Genomic DNA, 20,417 nt, shown 5'->3' with positions numbered 1-20,417 from the left:
TTGTCCAAATATCACTGAAACTCGTTTGGATACCTGCAAAGCGATGGAGGACCATTTAGGTTTAGCCACCGGTGCAGCTGGGACAGCAGGACCTAGAAAGGCATATAAACTTGAAAAAAAAAAAAAAAAAACAAAAAAAAAAAAAACAAAAAACACCCAACCAAAAAAAACTTTCTCAAACTGTGAAACCTGAACAGGCCCAGGGCGCAGATACATTTAACTTGAGCTGAAGCTCATGATTTGGATTTCCCCTTCTTTTTTGTTAAGGAAACTATTATATGCATTGTTTTAATACAGTTTGGAGGTTTTTAAAGTGGTAGAAGATGATAGCAACAACATATGCACAGATATATTGTTTTGTGGACAACAATTTATTACACAGTAAGAAACAGAATAAGCTTTTATACAAACCAGAAAACTGTGACAAAGTATCAACTAAATCTTACAGTACCAGACCATGTCTCAAGCTAGAATTTTTGATTTATAAGTCAGTTACACGGGATAATTAATGCACAGGTACATCTCATTCATCAAGAAATATTTCACTCTTTAATACCCTCCACAGGAGAGTCAGAAACTCAAGCTCATTTGCAGATTACTTCAAGCACAGCTGTCATTTTGGAAATAACCACATTAAAATCCAGGTACGTATCTCCACCTTTCAGCACAGATGAATCTGAAGATCAACAGACATAGTTACTAATGCGTTACCATTCCCATCTGAAACTGGCTGTGGCCACCTACGGCACCTCCCGCAGTGCCCAGCCAACGAGCTGTTAGACTGACGCATCCCACCAGAAGGGTGCATCTCAGCTGAAGATTTAAACTGGTTTGTCCACCACGCCAAGGAGATTCAATTATTTCATTTTTTTGCTACCTACTTAATGAAAAGCGCTCCCATAATTTTTCTTAAATAAAAAAGAGTTACTTCATGATAGGGATCTTAGTTAAAGCAATACTGCTTATCAATATTACTACTCATATCTGAAAGTTCCCTTCAATTTTAATTACCTCACACCACGATATTTTCGTGCTGTCAAAGCATCAAGGCTGTTTAAGACCTAATAAAACATCAGCGTTCTCACACCCGTCCCCGGATACACATAGGCAAGTCACAGATTCTTCAGTATTTTGAAACAAAATCAAACATTAAAAAAAAATTAATGTGTATTTTTTGACCAAACTATTCAACCTGCATATGCAAAACAGTTTGGTGAGCAAAACTGCCCTTTCCTGAAGACAGAGGAAAGAATTTTGCAGCATCTAAAGGGTTTGGCAGCTCGCCCCAGCTAGGTCTATCTCTTCCCTTTGTTCAGCGAAGCAATAAAGCACCACAGGAATGCAGCTGGTTTGGCTCTGGGCAAAGGCTCCTGTCTTGAGAGGGTGCCTCTGCCTCCAACAGTGAGGCCCGGGGGTTCAGAGGCCGAGGGACCCACACGGCTGGCTCGCTTCTGGCACCCACCCCACCGAGAGACCAACTCCCCCTCTGAGCTCCGGAGCAATCGAACCCATGTGGGGCTGCACAGGGGGTGTCAGGCCATGCCGTGCTGCACCTCTCCCTCGCCCCCGGCAGACAGCATCTAAAGGTGCGTCATCCTCTGTAAGTTTTGTGTGTGCTGGAATATTTACCTCGGGCTTTCACATTTTTGGGGTAGACTTTTAGCAGTTTTATTTGAATGAATATAAATTCATTTGGCCCGGAAAACAACTCAGTAGGGTTTGTTCATTTGTTTTTTTCAAAATCACCCCAGAAGAGCAATGGCTGGTGTCCAGGAACACCATCCCTGTACTTTGGCCTGAAGAACCCTGAAGTTTTTCCTCATCTTGCCCATTCATTTTTAGCCTCCGGCATGTCTTACTGTGTGACTAACTATACAATACTTTGCTTGTTAGGAACAGGCACTTTGTCCTCAAATTTCCTCCAGAACATGAAAAGACCACCTTTGCAGAATTCAGATCAGCAAAAGTCTTAAGTATGTCACATAAGAGAAAGATTGTCATATAAGAACAATTAAAAATCAACAACCAAACAAAACCCCAAAAACAAACCCAAAGAAAAAAAGAGAAACAACTGAGCTAGTAAGCTAACATTATCACTTCAGATTTTGTCTTCCTCCGCAGCTTTTCGTCTGTCAGTTGCTGCCAGACACCGGACACCTGAGCATGACAGGAGAACGCAGTCAGAGCTGATTATTAGCTCCATCCAAGGGACCGGGATGTCAGTGACTGATGCTAACACATACGTGAGGACGGAAAGAAACTGAGGCTTGAAGGAGACATATTCTTAACACTGGAATATTAAAACACGACATCTTCACTTCTGTAAAAGCTCCCTCTTTGCTCAGTTCGCTTACATTATGTGTCATCTTATATACTCAATAGGAGGCTGTTAAAACACATATAAACACATACCTTATTTCAATGCAGCATGTAAAAAGAAATCCCTGGATATTGAACAACTGAAACTGAAAGATGGAAGAGAAAGGTGTATTTACCATTTTGGGGCTAATGAATTTTTAAAAATCATCTTTAATCATAGAGGACATTCACTTTCCCACTTAATTCTGTCAATATTTTTTCCTCTGACAGCTGTTTGTCTTGTTTTTGTACAGGATGAGCAATTCCTCTCTGAAAACAGAAGATTTATGAAACATACATTTACAGTAAACCTTATAACTCCAGTAGGTACTGGAGAAGCCACTGGGAAGATCCCAGGTTTTACTATCTCAAGAGAAACTTTGACACCACAGCCAGGCTTTTATGCACTCATGCCCTCCAGAGGCAGGCAGCTTCCTCCCAGACACGCACCACTGCCCCTGTTCCTCAGCTGCTGGGCTGCCACAGAGTGGAATGGGAAACTGACAAGTTCAGGTTTTTCCCTGTATCAAATATAAAACGGTAGAATGAAAGAGGCATGGTTTTTAATTTTTTCTCCTAAAACTATCAGTCCAGTTTTGTCTCTTTGGAGCTGAAAAATTTTCATCATAGCCTCATTTCCAGTACCACCTCCAGACGCTTCAGTCCCTTTGTCCTGAAGTCCCCAAACTCCAGAGAGCGGATAAGCAGTGCAGAAGGTCCCCTGCTCAAGGACGATACTCCAGTCTATTCTGAACACATCACAGCTACTGCTGTTTAGAGAGTCTGAGGCTGTCAGAGAGAAGGAATTCCAGTTCAACAGTATCATCAGTCGTCTCTACTGGTACATTACTCTTTTCCACAGTGGGGGAGTAATTCTGTACTTCATGTCTTGAAGCTAATATCCTTGAAGTCCCATTGCAAGAACATGCCTCTGGTTGTCTGATGCTGTCTGAGCAAATACGGTTCGGATGGTAAACCCCTGGACAGGAATTTGGTTGGCAATGACTAGAGACGTAGTATTTGGTTGCCACTGGACTTGATTCTATTTGGTTATGAAAAGGATTATTAGCCATGCAACAGGTCTGGAGACAGTTATTAGTTTTGTATCCATGACGAAGGCCTAATTTAGCAATAAGGGGCTTCCCAACATTAACTTCCTTTCTTTCATCCATTGTATCTTCTATTCCTGGATACTCATAGTGCAAGCAAACGGTGAAGATCAAGTGCTCCTGCAAAAGTTGAAAGAGGACAGGGAAGGGGGGGGAAATAAAAATATAAAAAAAAGTTACAATTCCTCCCCAAATAAGCAATATAGCAAACATTTAGAGAGGCATAATCTACTGGAGAAGTAGACATACCTTTATAGGAGCTAAAGACATACATTAGGCAAGACTTGTTTACTGAGGACCTCTTTCGGTTAATACTTGCTCACCTGACAGTCTTTATTTCTGGAAGCACTTATATTACACCAGCTGCCAAAAACACTGAAGAAGAGATACCAAGTGATGCCCAGCACTTGTGCTCATGACACAAAGAGAGATAAACTTAACGGTGCCACAGTATGCTCAAGTGAGAGCCTTTCAAAAACTGCCTGCCCAAGAGCACAGGTTGGAATGGAAGGAGATGATACGCAACATTTACATTTTCGACTAATGACTTTGTAAGACGCAGCTGTGCTTCACGTCACATTCTTCTTGTACTACAGGGCATAGGAACGGCCCCGCAGTGTGCAATAGCTGATCTTCACAAAAATAATCATCTTGTCAAAGTTCAGTACGGGCCCAGAAAACGCAAAGTACCTTGCACGATGGTATCAGGACTGCATGTGCATTGATCCCCTGGCTTTTATTTTTCAGCTAAGAAACTAAAGTCACTAAATCGTGCTGTCAGCCATTTTTTCCCCCCTCCAAAGAACGTGTTACTTATGCAGACAAATCTCAACAGAACTGCAAAGCAACATGACTAATCTAAACTATCTGAACAAACTTGTGAGGAATAATACATATATTTACCCTTAGTTTTTGCAGTGAACTTAGCCTGGTGTAGAGGCAGTGTTTGGGAAGGTCCTTTGACACTAAATAGCTTCCAGTTTCCTCAGGAGTTCCTTTATTGGCCTCTTTAGGATCCACGTCCAGCTCCTGTCGCAAGAAAGAAATGAGAACTTAACTGAAGGTACAGAATCTGTAGATCATAAAATAGTTACCAGTATTTCTTTTTTATAAAGTCAGCGTTTTCTTCTTCTTAAAAGGAAAGAAAACATCAATCTTGGATTACTCGGAAAAGCTGCTGAAACCACTGTTAATGACAGGCAGAAGGGGTTACACTTGAGCAGGTTACCCTCTCTTGCTAATGGTTCTTGTCAAACTTGCTGTGCTTGCTGCAGGGTTGCTCTTTCTTACCCAACTTCTACTATGAAACACACTACTACAATGCTGCTTCTGTGGGCTAAAAATACATGTATCTATTATGCACATTAACTCAAATATTTTATTCATAAAGCATCAGAAGTGTCCTGTTTATTCTATCCAAAAAGGTTTTCTGCCCCACGTCCTCTTTCATAGATGCCAAAAAATAAGGTTTTTTTGTGCCCCAAGGAGCTTTCCGTTTTACTGTTATCGTTCATGTTACTGTGATCAGCTGAGTAACATCAACGGAACTGGACAGGATCACCCAGGTGCAAAGAACTGTAAAACTAAAGCCTAAGAAACCTTGTCCTGCAAAGTAGATGTGTCCTCAGCTCACATGAGAGCTACTGACACTTAACATCTTTAATTAAATATAACAAATACTTGATATTAGACAACGAAAAACAAAGGAAACTTTGACAAAGACAAGGTCAGATTAATTTTACTGTATTTTTATATATACTGAAAATATGCACGAAAAAAGGTAAATGTGTGTGTCTGTACAGACCCATGCACGTAAGCACCCGATTTCAACAGTTTAGACCCATTTTATTACAAAAGCTGCAGTTTGACACGGACAGACCAGACGGTTTTCAACTTCAGTGGAGGGAGATCAGCGAGACACCAATAGGAAGCACTTACGAGGGCGAAGTCTGTAACATAGGCTCTGCAAACTACTATTTCGGGCGGCTGCTTTACTATCCGCGTGTAGATTATCATGACATTGGAAAACTCGGCTGCAAACCCCAACTGAATCTGAACACCACACTTGAATTCAAGATACATACTTTCTGGAAGCTCTGCAAATAAATAACACATCATTACATTCTAAATAAAACAGCATGTGTATTTTCTATTTTTTCAATTTTGTTTTTAAATTCAAAAGTTTTAAAAGGTATAGACCTCTTCCTCCTGTCCTCCCTCTACCTATGACGGACATATTTAGACTGAAGCAAGCCAGGTTAGAAGCCAAGCCGGCAGCAGCGCTGTTTGCCAGTATCACAGGCTAACTGGCAGCCACTGCCAGAGCGCGCTGACTCAACTTCTGCTTCGCAGGTTCTTTTCCAATCTCTGTGCAACTAGCAAGGCGACATTGACTGTAACTAGGATATAGCTTACTGACCCAAGAATCTGCTTCCGTATCTGTAATCAAATCAGCAAGGTTAATACGGTATATATCCAATCTACAGGAGACATAGCTCTAGCGTTATAAGAGCCTTTGAATCTGACAGCAGAATGAGTTTCAGGTTAATTTTTTTTCCTTTCACAGCTTATGCACACATTCACAAAGCCTAGCCCACAGCATTTTTCTTTTTTGTATTTTGGATCTTTCTCAGTCCATAGGAATATCTCTGAAAGTGCTCAAGGGTCAACGACACCATTCTGTATCTGTATGCTTTGTGCTGATTTTTCTGCTCCTGATGGAAGTGGATTATTTAACATTATCATAGACATAACTTTATACAAATATAAAGGCTATTCTCTTCCCAAATTCCAAACACATTCTCTTCTATGCATGGCTTAAAACAAACCATAAGATAACATTATGTCTTCATAATTTTTGTTGTGCATTTCAATCACTTCACAAAAAAGAATTCAGGGCTTGAATCCACAAGTAAAAACCTATGTTTGTGAGAGTCTGCCTACATAACTAATTAAGTCTTTAAAATGCCACCCCTGACCCTCTGACAAATCTGTCAGAGAAATTTTAAAATGTACTCCAACATAGTTTGGTAACAAAAATAAAGAGGTCTTAAACCCCACTGACCTTCTTAACTAAAATATGGGTGAGATCAGTTCTAGGCTTTCTAGACTTTTTTTTTTTCCTCTTAGTTGTATTCATCGAAAGCTCCTTTTCATTGTGCACTTTTACCGTACAGTTCACCTGGCTGTTTTAGGTGATGACTTCAGAATGAGTTTAATGATGTCTTAAAAGTGTCACTGTTAGACACAAGCAGACCACTGGGAGATTACCGCAGGAGGTAGACATCATATAAGTCTGCCCTTCAGTGTTTGAGTGGTCTTAAATATACTTACTCCAGATGAACTCTGCATGTCACCTTGTTCATTATAATCTCACGTAGAAGTAAACCCCAATACAAAAACTTCCAAGATCTGAACATACTAATGGAAATTCAGGTATGAACTTGATTTTTTTTCCATTTCCATTCAATACCACAACCCACACACTAGAGATTAAGTACATCCTCTTGTTTTTCTGATTGTGCAAGTAGGATCATCTAAAAGTAGTCTGTACTATACCATGAGCTTTGGCCCACTGTAGGTTCCGTGCCAGAGACTCTGCAGAAGATACAATTTGTTGAATGGGATCAGTTAATGCCCTTTTCTCAGACAAACTGCTGCGGATCTCCAAAGCTTGCTTGCCTTTGGTAAGGTGACATTTGCCCATATCTGAAAATAAGATGCATATAAAATTTCTCTCAAAATCAATGCTGCTGAAATTCTAACTAGATTAAGTACATCACTGCAATATTGTCTGGTTGCTATGGTTACGCCAGTGTCAGCACTTCCATAAAAACTTGCAGTTTCAGAAGTATTCATTGCTCAGCCATTCATTCACTTAAGGCTAAACCAGCACACCAGCTGCCTGCAGAGAACTCTGAGGGTTTTGCTTGTGCTCACATGTATTTCAACACCAGTTCAAGCAATACCATGGCTCTGATTCAGTGAAGTCCTAAAGCGACTAATTTCGAGCATGTGAATAATACCATTGGAGGGGATTTCTAAAGAATCGGAGGCAAGTGGAGTGTTTTAGGGATTGCTGAAGAGGCCAAAACTGTTGGGCTCACCAATACAAGAACGACATGTACATACTGGAGACAGTGCAGTGAAGGGTCACAGAGATGAGGGGCATGGAGCACGTCTCGCATGACGTAAGTATGAGGGAACTGGAGCACCTTTTGTATGAGGAGATGCTGAGAAAGCTGAGACTGTTTAGACTGGAGAGAACATGTCTCAGGGGACTTCTTATCAATGCGTACAAATACTTGACAAGGGAAACTAAAATAGACAGGGCCAGACTCTTCTCAGTCGAGACCAGTGACAGTACAAGAGGAAGCAGATGCAAACTGAAATAGGGAAAACTCCACTTAACTATAAGAAACAACTTTCTAGTTTAAGAGTGATCAAACCCTGCAGGTTGTGCAGGGACACTGTGGAGTCTCCATCCTTGGAGACATTCAAAACCCACATGGACAAGGTCCTGAGCAACCAGCTCGAGCTCACTCTGCTTTGAGCAACAGGGTTGGACTTGACAATCTCCAGAGGTCCTTTCCAACTTTAATCAGTCTGCAAGTCAAGCTTACTGCAATTTATCGGAGTGTCCCTATATTTAGTTCAATTACATTTTGAAATGGTTTTGCTGCATGCAGAAAGCCAAAACCTATGGTCTGCAAAGTGAATTACAAAAATCCTGGAAAATTTCTATTTATGAGTTCATAAAAAATTGAAATAATGAAGGCTATTTACATGGAACACTTTCAGTGTGAACACTCCTTTGGAACATTTTCAAGTGTCATCAGTGCACCAGTGTACTAACACTCAGTATCTGGTAATACTGACAACAACGGTTGTCACGTTGCCTGACAAATCAATCTTTCTCTCCACTCTGAGTTCAAGAATGAGATAAGTCATAGGTCACACATCAGAACATCTACAGCGGATGACATTAACCTGGCAGTACAGACGAAGCAACAAGAGTCAGTCATATTTTACAGGACATTTGGAAGAGTATAGGGAAAACAGCTGCTGGCAGAACTGTGACATGTTCTTATGGGGAAGCCACGAAGGTGGGGGGAAGAGCAGAGAGAAATCTCAGAGAATACTAACCCACTTCAGAACACCCAAAAACAATGACAAAAAGGATGAGGAGAGGAAAAGGGTGAGAGTATTTTTGGATATTTGTTCATTATAAAATTTGTAAACTTCTTATGCAAGTTGAAAGACTGACTGGCCTGTGACCACTGCAAAATGCAAGCGGGTGTCTGTTGTGTTCCTACTCCTGCTTTGAACACACTGACAACAGGAGAACGCGGGACGAAAACTAAAGACGCAGTAATACATACACTACAGACATAGTATTGATGCTAGGATGAGCGGATTACAGGATTCTCTTTTCACAAGACAGTAAGAGTTAGAACGTCCCAGAAGAGGCAAGAAAGCTGAAGGAAAGGGAAGATATTTGGGCCTGCTTCAAAACAATGAGTTTCAGGAACAACAGCTTAATGAATTTGGGCCTAAATACAGCAGTTGGTGAGCATCCAGCAGGAGGAGCCCTATTAGAGCTTCTGCCAGGCTTTCAGGAAACACAGCTGTAGCTAGCTTCAGTTCCTACCACTGCAAACGAGAGGCCAGCAAGTCCTCACATTGTTCCTTTGTATTTAGGCAATGGCAAAACTGAGTAGTACTGTGAGCAAATAAAAAAGTAAAAATCTTATAGCAAAAAGCACTCTGCCTGACTGCACCTGGCAAAAGAAGAAAAATGCATCACCCCACGGAGAAAAGAAAAGAAAATTAAAAAAAAAAATCAATTTCAGACTGGGAAAAATTCCGAGACCTGCAGTTGCATCAAGAACACACCAAGGAAACGCAGCAGAACTTGGCTGATCATGTACATTACCTACAAATAACAGAATCTTACGCACACAGCCTTCGTTAATAGCCGTATCTAGTCTATGTTTCAAGCAAACGTTTGCAGAGAAGCAATACATTTTAGCACTTCTCCCATCAATTATAAAAGACAATTACTGAACCAGGCATGTTAAAACAGTGGATTGCCCTTTATAGTACACTTACACCCTTTGATAGAGGGCAAATAATTATCATCACTATAGCACTCTGAGGTAGGTAGGCCTGAGTTAATTGTTTCAATGAACATGGAAATTACTGGACTACCACTAGCAGCTGACACCACAAGACAGAAGAGTAATTTTTGTGGATGGATAATTAAAAGCTCCATGCAGAAAGACACTCAGAACAAATAAGGTTCACTAAAAAGGAGAGTATAAAATTGACAACTATTAAAGAAGCTCAAATCCCTTTACACTATCATGATCTTTGTTAACGTGCTGCCCAGTAGCACCTGCTTCTTGATAAAAGATGTTATTTTAACAAAATGCAACAGGGAAGAGCTTAAAGTAGTGTAACACATTTGCTATGAAAAAAAAAAAAAAAGACATTTAAGCAAATAAGTTTTTAGTAATGCAGGCTGAGAAGAGCGTTAGTGCAGTAAGCTGGATTCACCTTCTGCAACCTCATCAAGCAGTACGGTGATCTTCTTGTCTTCTAACAAACGGTCCTTCAAGAACTTCATGAAGATTCCATTGGCCAACCCCGACTGCTGAATTTCAAAGGCTTCTGCTCCTTGGCACCTATGAGAGCACCAATATCAGACAAGGAAAAGACACTGAAACATCTGCATGATTAAGATCAACATGAGGACAAAAGGAGTAAAGTTGTGTTGGAAATGAGGGAAAGAAACCCTGCAATTTGAAAACCAGGCTGTGTCTAATGCCAACCTGCTCTTCATGTTCGTATGCAAGCAACTCCTCCTGGGAAGATTTCACTTACAATCAAGCCATGGACCAGAGCTGATGTCAAACCATTTATAAGAGGAGCTTAAATTTCCCATAGAAGACTTCATTAAAGCTCTTGACTACTTCTATTCAACAGCTTTTGCACTTGACTTGAAAACTGATAGAGAGAGGTTACTTAGCTTTCTGCATAAGTAACCTCTTCAAATAGCTTCAAATGCGGTTGTAACTTCATTCTTTACACCCAGAATAAGAAACACAGGGGCCAATGTAATTGCTACTCCTCAAAAAAATTCATTAATTTATATTTCTAACATTTTTTTTTCCTAGAAATTTAACTTGCATTAACAGAGGAGACACATGACCGAAAAGGGTACAGCACAAAGGTTGTAGTTAATCAACTGCTCCACAGTACTTGACCTTCTGCACAAGCTCACAGTGCAGCAAGTACCGCCAGGAACACACAGGACATAACTGCCCCTTCCCATCAGCACAAACAAACAGAACATTACAGCTCTGAGGGTAAAAATTGTTGGTTTTGTTTTTTTTTTTTTTTTTTCTTCTTCTCTGCGTTTTCTTCACCTCTAAGAAATAATATTTCGATGAGTACCATTAAATAACCATTAAAAAAAGATCAGGAACACTGTCCCACAGTTTCTGGTGTGCTGAATGCAGTTCTCTCACTGGAGTTACCATATATCTGAATAGGAATGTTAAATACTGGGAATCATTACAAATGCAGTTCCACAGTCAGTTAGACTGCGGAATGATTCAAAGAATGAAGTAAAAAAGATAGTATATAGGACACAGATATGGATATAAATTACTGGTCCTTTAACACCAGTGTCTTTCTGTAAAAAATTAGCTATACAATCTCAATGGTCACTTCTGGCTTCAAAACCTCTGTGGCACAGCAGGAGAAAAATTTCCTTACGTTGCATATCCAAAAACAATGTTGGCTGTAACCTTCAGAGCATCCAAGATAAGAATTGTGTCATCATATTCATTTCTGCAATAAATAGGAACACAAAAAAGTAAAATAATAATTTGAGAACCAATAATGGTAACAAACTCTACAGTTGTTCAAGTGACCAAAACAGCATAGTTCAGAAATGGTAACTTTTCTCTCCGACAGCTCTGGAATGAATTCTAGCAGCTAAAAGACAAAAAATGAGCATCATCACCACTCTTCATGAAGACAATGTAAAGACACAGTCAGATAGCACACATGACCCAGAGGAGGGCATGCTATATTAACCAATATAGAGTTTGGCTGCAATCTCTTAAAAAAAGATTTCTGATAACTAGCCATTTTAGATTATAACAAAGGCTATACGTTTGGGTATTTTTTTTCCAAAACATGGTGTCTGCATAGTTAACGTGAGGCTTATGTAGCCATAATTTCTATCTGGACAGCAGATTGTGAAGCTGAACTGGGCCACCGGCATTTCATTAGCAGTGAAGTTTAGAGGCTCTACAAACACTAAAGCACCAGCAATTTTCGATTATGAAACATTTCTTAGAGACGAATTTTCAGAAGTGCTGACTGAAGAGCTGACTTCACGTGCAAGTTTAATTGGGCATAGTAGTCTCCTAACATGGAAAGAAAATAGTACTTGGTTTAGAAAAATCCAATAAACCAGTTGATTTTTAAGCTCTAAATAAAGATACAACTCCCCCAGCATAAAAGCAGTCCACAAAACCCATGCCTCTGAAGAGTTCTAAAATAAGCACTCCACTCGAGTCAAATTAACATGCCTTTGATCATGTGGCTTCTCCTTCCTCCTTGGAGCCCTCTCCCTCTATCATGAAGCAAAAACATCCTTCAAACATCTAATGGCAGTTCTCGCTATTTATGAATTAGGAGTTTATACCTTTTCCGACACATATCCAGTAGGAATACATTAAGTCCCGTCTCTTTTTCCTGCATTAGTTTGAGGATGTTCTGCACACACAGACAGTTTGCAGATCGGTAGGGATTTGGAGCATCAATAGGAACCATGAAACTGTTTCCATAGTTTTCGTAGCCATGGCCAGCATAGTATAACAAACCTGAGAGTTCAACATATACATGATTGAAAACACAGTTCAAGACTACATAGGAACACTTCTATAAATTCTAGCACTGTCAAAAACTTCCTGCATTTTGTCCACGCTATGTGTCTGTGGGAGATTAAGATCATTCAAGCTACTCTAAGCAGGTTTTTTTTTTTTTTTTTTTCATATCAATAGGCCTTTGTTAATACAGGAAGGAAGGGGAGGTGGGGGGAAACCACGCTAACACAATACACAGACACAAGAAATTAAAAAAAAAAATCACTCATGTGACAGAATCAATTATATATTTGCATCAAATGCACAAAGTTAAATACTCTTACAATGTTTTATGTAGAGTTATGACCTCTAACAGAAATAATCTGTTACCTATATGTAACTCGGACATGAACGAGGAAATGTACTAACAGTAAAACATCTCCACATGTGCAATTACAAAGCTTTGAGGAGCAGTGAATCAGTGCAGAATTTATAGGTAGGAAAAAATAGCACTGAACAATCTGGATGGTTTTTTTTCTTTTTTTTTTTTTTTTGAGAGATTCTGTCATCTTTAAAATTATTCTCTTTTAATATTTTTTTACTTACCATTAATCATTAACAATTCTTAAAAGTATTTTAACTAGGAAAAAAGAGAAAAACCTTGCATGCACTATGAAAGCATTTTGCAAGTTTTTAGTTTTGATGTTTCCTCTGTACAGCCAGTTTCTCCATTTTCTTTTGTCTTTTTTTTTTTTTTAATAGGGAGGGATAAGAAATATTTTTACATGGGGGGGAGATTATTCTGTGACCATATTTGGTAGGACTCCAGAGCACATTCTCATTACCAAATCACCAACACTGATTGCATCTACCATCTCTTTACAGTTACAAACTCATGACATTTGTGGCTCTACTAACACATTCTTTGCAAGCTTACCTAGACACAAAAGACTATCCAACAATCATCTCCCTCATGTGTCAATACACAACGGTCTACAATATTTTAAGATTTAAAAACTTCAATAAAACATGCAATAGTTTTGTATAAAGAAAACATATCATGGAATTAAAAAAAAAGCTTTTCTTAACCCTGAAAAGGGGAACTGCAAGCTACAGCTTAGATTTTATTTATATGAATACAAGTGTCAAATATTAAAGTCGTATTAATTTGCAGTAAGATTAGATGATCTTAGCATTAATAACCTCCACTACCATAAAATGCAGTTACCGGAAGCTTGTATGACTAAATGGAATTTTCCTATCGTCTCTTCCCAGTGCTGTTTTTGCTTATCCGTGCAAAGTTCCATCTTCTAAAAAGAATTCTTATTTATCTACACAAAGCAGTCTATGGGTCACTATATTAGTATATAGTGCTGTAGCTGAATAAAAGTCAGAGATATGACAGTTTATGCTAACTAGGGAATACGGCCTTATGTCATTATTCATACTAAAAATAGCTATGAAATTTACGTCACTGCAAAATTTGACTATTCAGAAAAAACAAAATAAGCCTCACCCTAATATACGAAAATAATCTACATTTAAATCAGCTTGTGTATGCTAGATATTTTTACCTTTTCATTACAGTTAGCTACAACAAATTAAAATACTTCTCTCACACAGCCCTGCACTTTCTGTAAAGGGATACCAAGATACATCTACGCCCCTTCAAACTAAGCCTCCGGTTCTCTTTTACTTGCATGCTCTCAAGTCATTAACAACTATGCCAAGACCTTGCAAACGGCTGCATTCAATCAACAGCGCTCAATTTCTTTTTATGGGCAGGCTGCATAGCCAAGCCCAGCAGCCAGCAAGTGCGTACACGGTGAACTCCAGGATGCAAAGTTCCACTGAAACAAAGAGCCTAATGGTTATCCATCTGCCAGAGTACTGGAAAATGGCAACGGCTTCATTCAATTCAATTCAAGTTTAAATTCTGTGTCCTTCAAAAATCTAAGTGTAAGATTAAAAACCTAAACAAATAAAGGTACCATTGGGCTATTTATAAGATTCCAAAGTTACCTGAGACCAGGTAGTTTCAAGAGAGTTAAAGATGAAGTTAAGCGCCCAGTGCGTGACTCCATGTCAGGTGTTAAGTTAAAAGGAAACTCTTAAATTTGATTTCCAGAATTTGGATCCGGACCTAAACCAAGATTATGTTTGAGATTTTATATATCTATGTTAGATAAGTAATTGGACTAACCAAGAGAAACATGTCTAATGGAAAGCACAATTTATCAGAGTATTTCCTCAATGAATAGAAATATTTCAGAAGTAACAGCTACATTTCTTTTAGGTCCTTGAGCAGATGACTGTGCTATGCTTATTTGATGAGTACCTGCAACAGTTAATATGTTGAGATCAAGATCAGAAATAAACCTCTGCATACCCGGTAAGCAGAGTAAACATGTTCGGAGGGCCTCAATAGACACTTTGACACAACAATTTTAAGTAGGCTCAAGTTCCTCACAGACGTCAGCATTTAAGTGATGCCTGTGTCTCTCTCTTGCTTTCTCTCTCTCTCTCTCTCTTTTAAAAGAAAGCAGCCTAGCTATTTTTAGCCATTAAATCATATGGGTCTATGCTTTTACCCTTTGTGGAATACAATATTAATTGCACCCTACATTTAGAACAACAAACTAAGACAGAGGAGAAAATCATCATCACTTTGTTTACTACTACTGCTCTTAAGGAACACTCTCTGAAATGCCACTTTCCTGGCAGTAAGCAAGAATTACACGATGTCATATCACGAACATGTGTAACGAGGACTAAACAGAAGTAGTCACTATGCCTCCTATTTGGAGCTATGCCCACTGAAAAAGCAATAAATCATTATCTATTTGTGCACTGACAGCATCTTTTATGTGCTTTAAGCCATTAATAGCCACTATCCAGAAACAACAAGATGACCATTTAAATCAAAGTAGTTATTGCCAAACACTACTGAAGGAATGCTCCGCGTACCTTTCCGAAATGCCAACTTGCTGGAAAAATACAACTGCAAAAACACGCCTTAAGAGCTTTCCTATGGTGCTGGTGAGAAACTCATTAAAGCCTTTCAGTACTTTATTTTCTAAATTTGTGTCAACAACTATAGAAAAAAATTAGAAAGGTGCAAGAATCTAAAAGCTCACTCAAATGTATAAGCACATCTATTTCCCAGGGAACAAAAAAAGAAAACTGCTATCAGAAAGTCTACTATACTTTACTGCCATAATTAGCCTTCATGTCCTGCAAGTTTTGGCTCTGACATAAATGCCCAAATGTCAGATCAGGCAGTTCTGCACAGACTGAGCATCAGGTAACACACCATTAAAAACCTCATACTAAGAAATAATCTGACCTTGTGTTCCAAAAAAGAATTAAGTAATGTTTTCTTGGGCAGGCATTACTATAGGAATGCTGCAATTTAAAGAGGACAAATGCCAGAATGTTTTGGTCCCTGTTCTAAATCTTTTCTGGAGTCATTTATGCAATTTTAGCTTTTACAAAAATGACAGAAATAGTGGCAGTCAGCAGCAAACTCCTCAAAGCCCACAGAAGAACTTCTCTTACACTCTGAGCGGGGTCACTCTCGGCCTTTTCCACACAAGACATGAAGGTTTTTGCTCTGTGCGTTAATTCCACCATGCCCTCCCCCAGGTAGCCCAGCCACCAGTTCTGTCTTGTGCTTTGTCCCTCAAAAATCAAGTTTATGCAAGACAAGGAGTCCCAATATGTGAGTAATCATCTAAGAATCAAGGTATATCAGTAGTAGCACTGCATACCAGACCCCATCGGTCAGTCATTATCCCAGCAGAAGGCACCTCCTGTACAGTATGTGGAGGAGAGCTTAAAATTATTATTAATATTGTATTACAGCATCTTATAAATGGACGTGTGACTTAAGTAACAAAAACTTAAGAGGAAAAAGAAGAGAAACGTGTTAAACACCCATCTTTTGGTATGCATACTTTGGTTAGCTTGTCCTCCTATAACTTAAACCAATACTGATGAGGTACTGTAGCACAATCATTAAAGTGAAGCTGCAATTTAAGGGTGAGCGCCTTGGATTTTTGTGTGGTGTTATTTTTAAGTCTCAAGAGTTTAAGGGGGGGGTGGTGGTGGAAGAGGGCTGCTGCCTGCTTATGCAGCATAACCACTACCAAGCTTTCCACCTGATATGCAAAGACATACAGAAAGAATAAATTTTATGCTCTATATTTAGACCTTCCACAGAGCTGTGAAACAATAGTTGTACCTGAATTCTGCCCAAACAGGAATCTTAGTATTTAACTCAGTGAAAAGTCCTTTATTGTTGACACCCACAGAAAGTCAGAACCTGAAATCCATAACTTACCAGTTTCTCAGTTAAAGCCTTTCCTTATGCAGTGTATATTCTGCAAAGGATAACATGAATTCTTCCGTTTTATTTTGCTTCTTTACAGTGCACAGACATAACTTTAGAGAACTACATTTTCATTTTACATAAACAAACTTCTTTTCAATTTGCTTTTTGAAGTAGAAATCCAGGTTTGCACAACTCGCTCTCACTCCCTGTCAAGGACATTATGACAAATTCTGTGCTTGCTAAGCCAGTATCACAATAACTGAAACGAACTAGTAATTCAAAATGAGGATTTCTACTTCACCTGAAAACTTGGCAAAAAAGAAGTGGGCAAAAAAGACTGCATCCAATCTGTTGAGTGTTATGCCCTAAAGCACCATGTTTTTCTCTTATTTCTGTACTGCGTACTTTAGTTTTTAACACCTTCATGAGAGATATGCTTTGCTAATATGTCCCACCGTCCTCCCCCCCCACAAACCTGGTATCAGAGTGCAGCTCACTGTCAGGGCAAAGAAGAGCATCCCTCTTCCTCTGTTCCTTACAGAGCTGGTGAGCGAGGACTAAGAGAGCAGAGCAGCCCCTCCCAAAGAGCGCCAGAAGGATGGAAATCCAGAAGGAAAGAGTATTCTGCAGACATCCAGTAGAAAGACAGGGGATGAAGGGAAGGGTCCCACCAGCAAGCCCAGAACATTTTCCACACTGTACTTAGGGCCGTTCCCCACCTCCCCAACAGGAACACACCTAGCAGTTTCAGTACGCCAAGCAATTGGCCAGCCCTAACCACGTCATTAACTTGCAGGCACAGGGAAGGGAAGAGGACAACTGAGTTTATGAAGACAGTGTTTAAGAGGTCTCCTAAAACAGCAAGGACTGCTGCCCAAGACTACTTGTAGTCTTGTACACCGCAGTTACAGAGTTGTCAACTAGTCTGCCACTTGCTCGTTTCCATAATACACTAATACAGGCGACACAACAGACTACTCTTGCTCAAAAGGCTACTACAAACTAGTACTAATGACTTCTTAGTACCAACGTGCATCTTCTGCAGAGCACGTTGTCAAAAATATGCTATACAGATGCAGCAGCTTTTAGCAGACAAACACATCAGCACTATCAAACAAAAGAGTGCACTGCAGTTTTAGGCATGGTTAAAGAAAGTTCAAACATTTTATCTGTTCTAAGAGTAAAGAAACAATAACATTTTAACCAAAGTCAAAGGATATGCTGGTGGGTGCTTTAAACTTACTTTTCCCATTAAGTTCGTTTTGCTATCACATGCAGTGAGCTGGCAGAGGTAAACACCAGGTGTTTGTGTACTCGATACATCACAAAATTGACCTACTCCAGAAGGGATATCACATGTTCTTACCATATACTCCTTTGTCCAGGAGAAGTAAAAATTCATCCACTGCATTTCGCATCTCGGACTCAGTAAGATCCAGCAAAGAAACAACTTTGAAATCCAGCTGTCTTAGCAAATTAGTCAATTCATAGACATCTACCATCGGAGCCTTGAGTTGGGGGTGATTCCAGTAGCTCATATTTCCTATTAACAGAGCTACCTTGTCTGTTGCTGCAAAGAAAGGAAAAACAAAACCACAGCACTTTTGTATATTCCATGTGTTCAATACCTTTAAATTTAATTTCTTCTAAACCGAAAATAGTATCCAATCTCACTTCAGGTACAATATGTGATTTTAAGTGTCATCCTACATCAACGATACAGCTCAACTGTCTCCTCATCCAAAAACCAAAAAAACCCATTTCAGCATGGTCTGACAGTCAACATATCTGAGCCGTGATGCATCTCAGACTGGATAACCTGTCAAGAAGTGAGTCACTAAGGCTATTGCCCATTTATTTCATTTTTCTGGAAGCACAATTACTGAATTCCCCCATTCATGAAGAAATTTAATAAACATGAAAATTCTTATGGCAAGTTGCCAAAACTATGGTCAGTATACTTCCCCCCAAAACTCAAATTTTCTTATGCTTCCTAAAAAACAAACAAAAACCCACAACACACAAAAGGCCGCTTTCACATCTCCAACTCCCACGTCCTGTCTCTCTAAAACACAGTACATTTAGGTGGAAACTTTTACAGGTCAGAAGTAAAGAGTCTTCTTTCTGTTTGTTAAGGTTTCTTTTTACTGTTGCTCTGGTTAAAAACAATTATACAGAGACACGAGAAATTTACAAAATTCAAAGGGAAGTTTATTGATAGTCATAGTTTGAGTTACATTCATGTTGTTTTTAATAAAGTCGGAAGTAATTCTGTCATAACTAAACAAAGCTACAATAAAAGGGGAAAAAAAGTCACATTGCAGAAATGCTTTAGAGACCACTAGCTGATTTTTATCCAAAAATTGCACACAATTACAAAATTACAAAAAAAGGCACTTAATCAAAGCAAGGCATTTCCTTCCTGCTTTGTTACTTCTCCTCTCCAATAGGAATTATTGTCCCACAGCTCCGGTGGCAAATGAGATGATGTAAACGCCCCAAACCTGCGTCAGTAACCCTGCACAGCTAGATCCAGAAGAGAATCTCTGTCCACAGCCTCAATGTCTAACATTTCACCTCCTTCAAACAAAATGTTTTCAACGTTTTTGCAGCTGGAAAACCTCCAAGGTCTTGAACAGTGAACTATTTTAAACAGCAGTGGCTGAGTGACAGTGGCGTACTGTCACTGAACAACACTTTTAGAAGTACAAGCTTCTAATTAATTTAGAAAAAAGGAACCAGGATTGGGAAGCACTTACACTCCCTTCTGCACTGATGAGCCTGAATGAGTAGTAAAATTTTGACAGAGGCCAGCAGCCTTTACCTGGTTTAGTATCAACAAGAGAACATGCCTGACCACAGTCAAGTCTACCATGCAAATTTAAGACTGTGATTAAAAAAAACTCTTCTCCAGCAACTACAAGGGTAGGATGACGGATAATGGCTTCAAACTGGAAGAGGGCAGATTTAGAATAGATATTAGGAAAACAAAAAATTTTCACTGAGAGGGTGGTGAGGCACTGGAACAAATTGCCCCAAGAAGCTGTGGCTGCCCCATCCTGGAGGTGTTCAAGGCCAGGTTGGATGGGGCTTGGAGTGACCTGGGCTGGGGGGAGGTGTCCCTGCCCAGGGCAGGGCAGGTGGAACTAGATGATCTTTAAGGTCACTTCCAACTTAAACTAGTCTATGACTTTAACTATTCTTCATAACACGCATAGGGTATCCATCTATCTTTATGAGCTTCAGCTCAGGATCAAAGCATCCACACGCTGTGCATAGGAAGAGCTGAGCTTGCAGGGACAGCACACCCTTAGCAGACAAACTACCAATCCTTTTTATCACATCATCCTAATAGCACTATCTCCAACTGTCAAAGTATTCAAAGTAATGGAGTAACACACTCGCTAAGGTCATGGCCAGAGGAATTTGAAACAGTAAACTGAAACAGGGGAGTTGTAGACGCTCCACGAAGTCACTAAAAATACTGGTGCCCTCACCACAGTTTACCGCTGAAAGGGCATGCGAGCATTATAAAGGACTATAAAAATACGCAGAAGTCTCCTTCCCTGCAGCTGTTTACACACTCCACAGTTATTTCACTAGCAGCGGAAGCAATAATCAGAAGAATCAAAATCTATTTCCTAGATATGAAATACATACGTGCATTACAGCTACAAAACTACTTACCAACAGGTCTGTGATTTGATTCTTCTTGTAGGTCTGCTTGAAATAGAT

At 39.5% G+C, this 20,417-nt stretch overlaps 1 protein-coding gene across 1 annotated transcript in view; it reads right to left on the bottom strand.

The window, feature by feature from the left end:
• Positions 1-352: 352 nt before the first annotated feature.
• The window catches only part of MALT1 (MALT1 paracaspase), a gene marked incomplete at its 5' end in the record, with an annotated part of 38,045 nt that continues 17,980 nt past the window's right edge, over positions 353-20,417 (bottom strand). Inside the window, 9 exons of the mRNA XM_082498037.1 lie at positions 353-3,587; positions 4,371-4,496; positions 5,406-5,563; positions 7,026-7,175; positions 10,026-10,153; positions 11,250-11,324; positions 12,190-12,367; positions 18,049-18,252; positions 20,370-20,402. Of these exons, the coding sequence (XP_082354163.1) occupies positions 3,123-3,587; positions 4,371-4,496; positions 5,406-5,563; positions 7,026-7,175; positions 10,026-10,153; positions 11,250-11,324; positions 12,190-12,367; positions 18,049-18,252; positions 20,370-20,402 (1,517 nt within the window). The 3' untranslated portion in view covers positions 353-3,122. The remainder of the gene's footprint in view (positions 3,588-4,370; positions 4,497-5,405; positions 5,564-7,025; positions 7,176-10,025; positions 10,154-11,249; positions 11,325-12,189; positions 12,368-18,048; positions 18,253-20,369; positions 20,403-20,417) is intronic.

This window comes from Vanellus vanellus (genome assembly GCF_965231255.1).
Source record: "Vanellus vanellus genome assembly, chromosome: Z".
Classification (NCBI taxonomy): domain Eukaryota; kingdom Metazoa; phylum Chordata; class Aves; order Charadriiformes; family Charadriidae; genus Vanellus; species Vanellus vanellus.
This window is presented reverse-complemented; position numbering and strand designations above follow the sequence as displayed.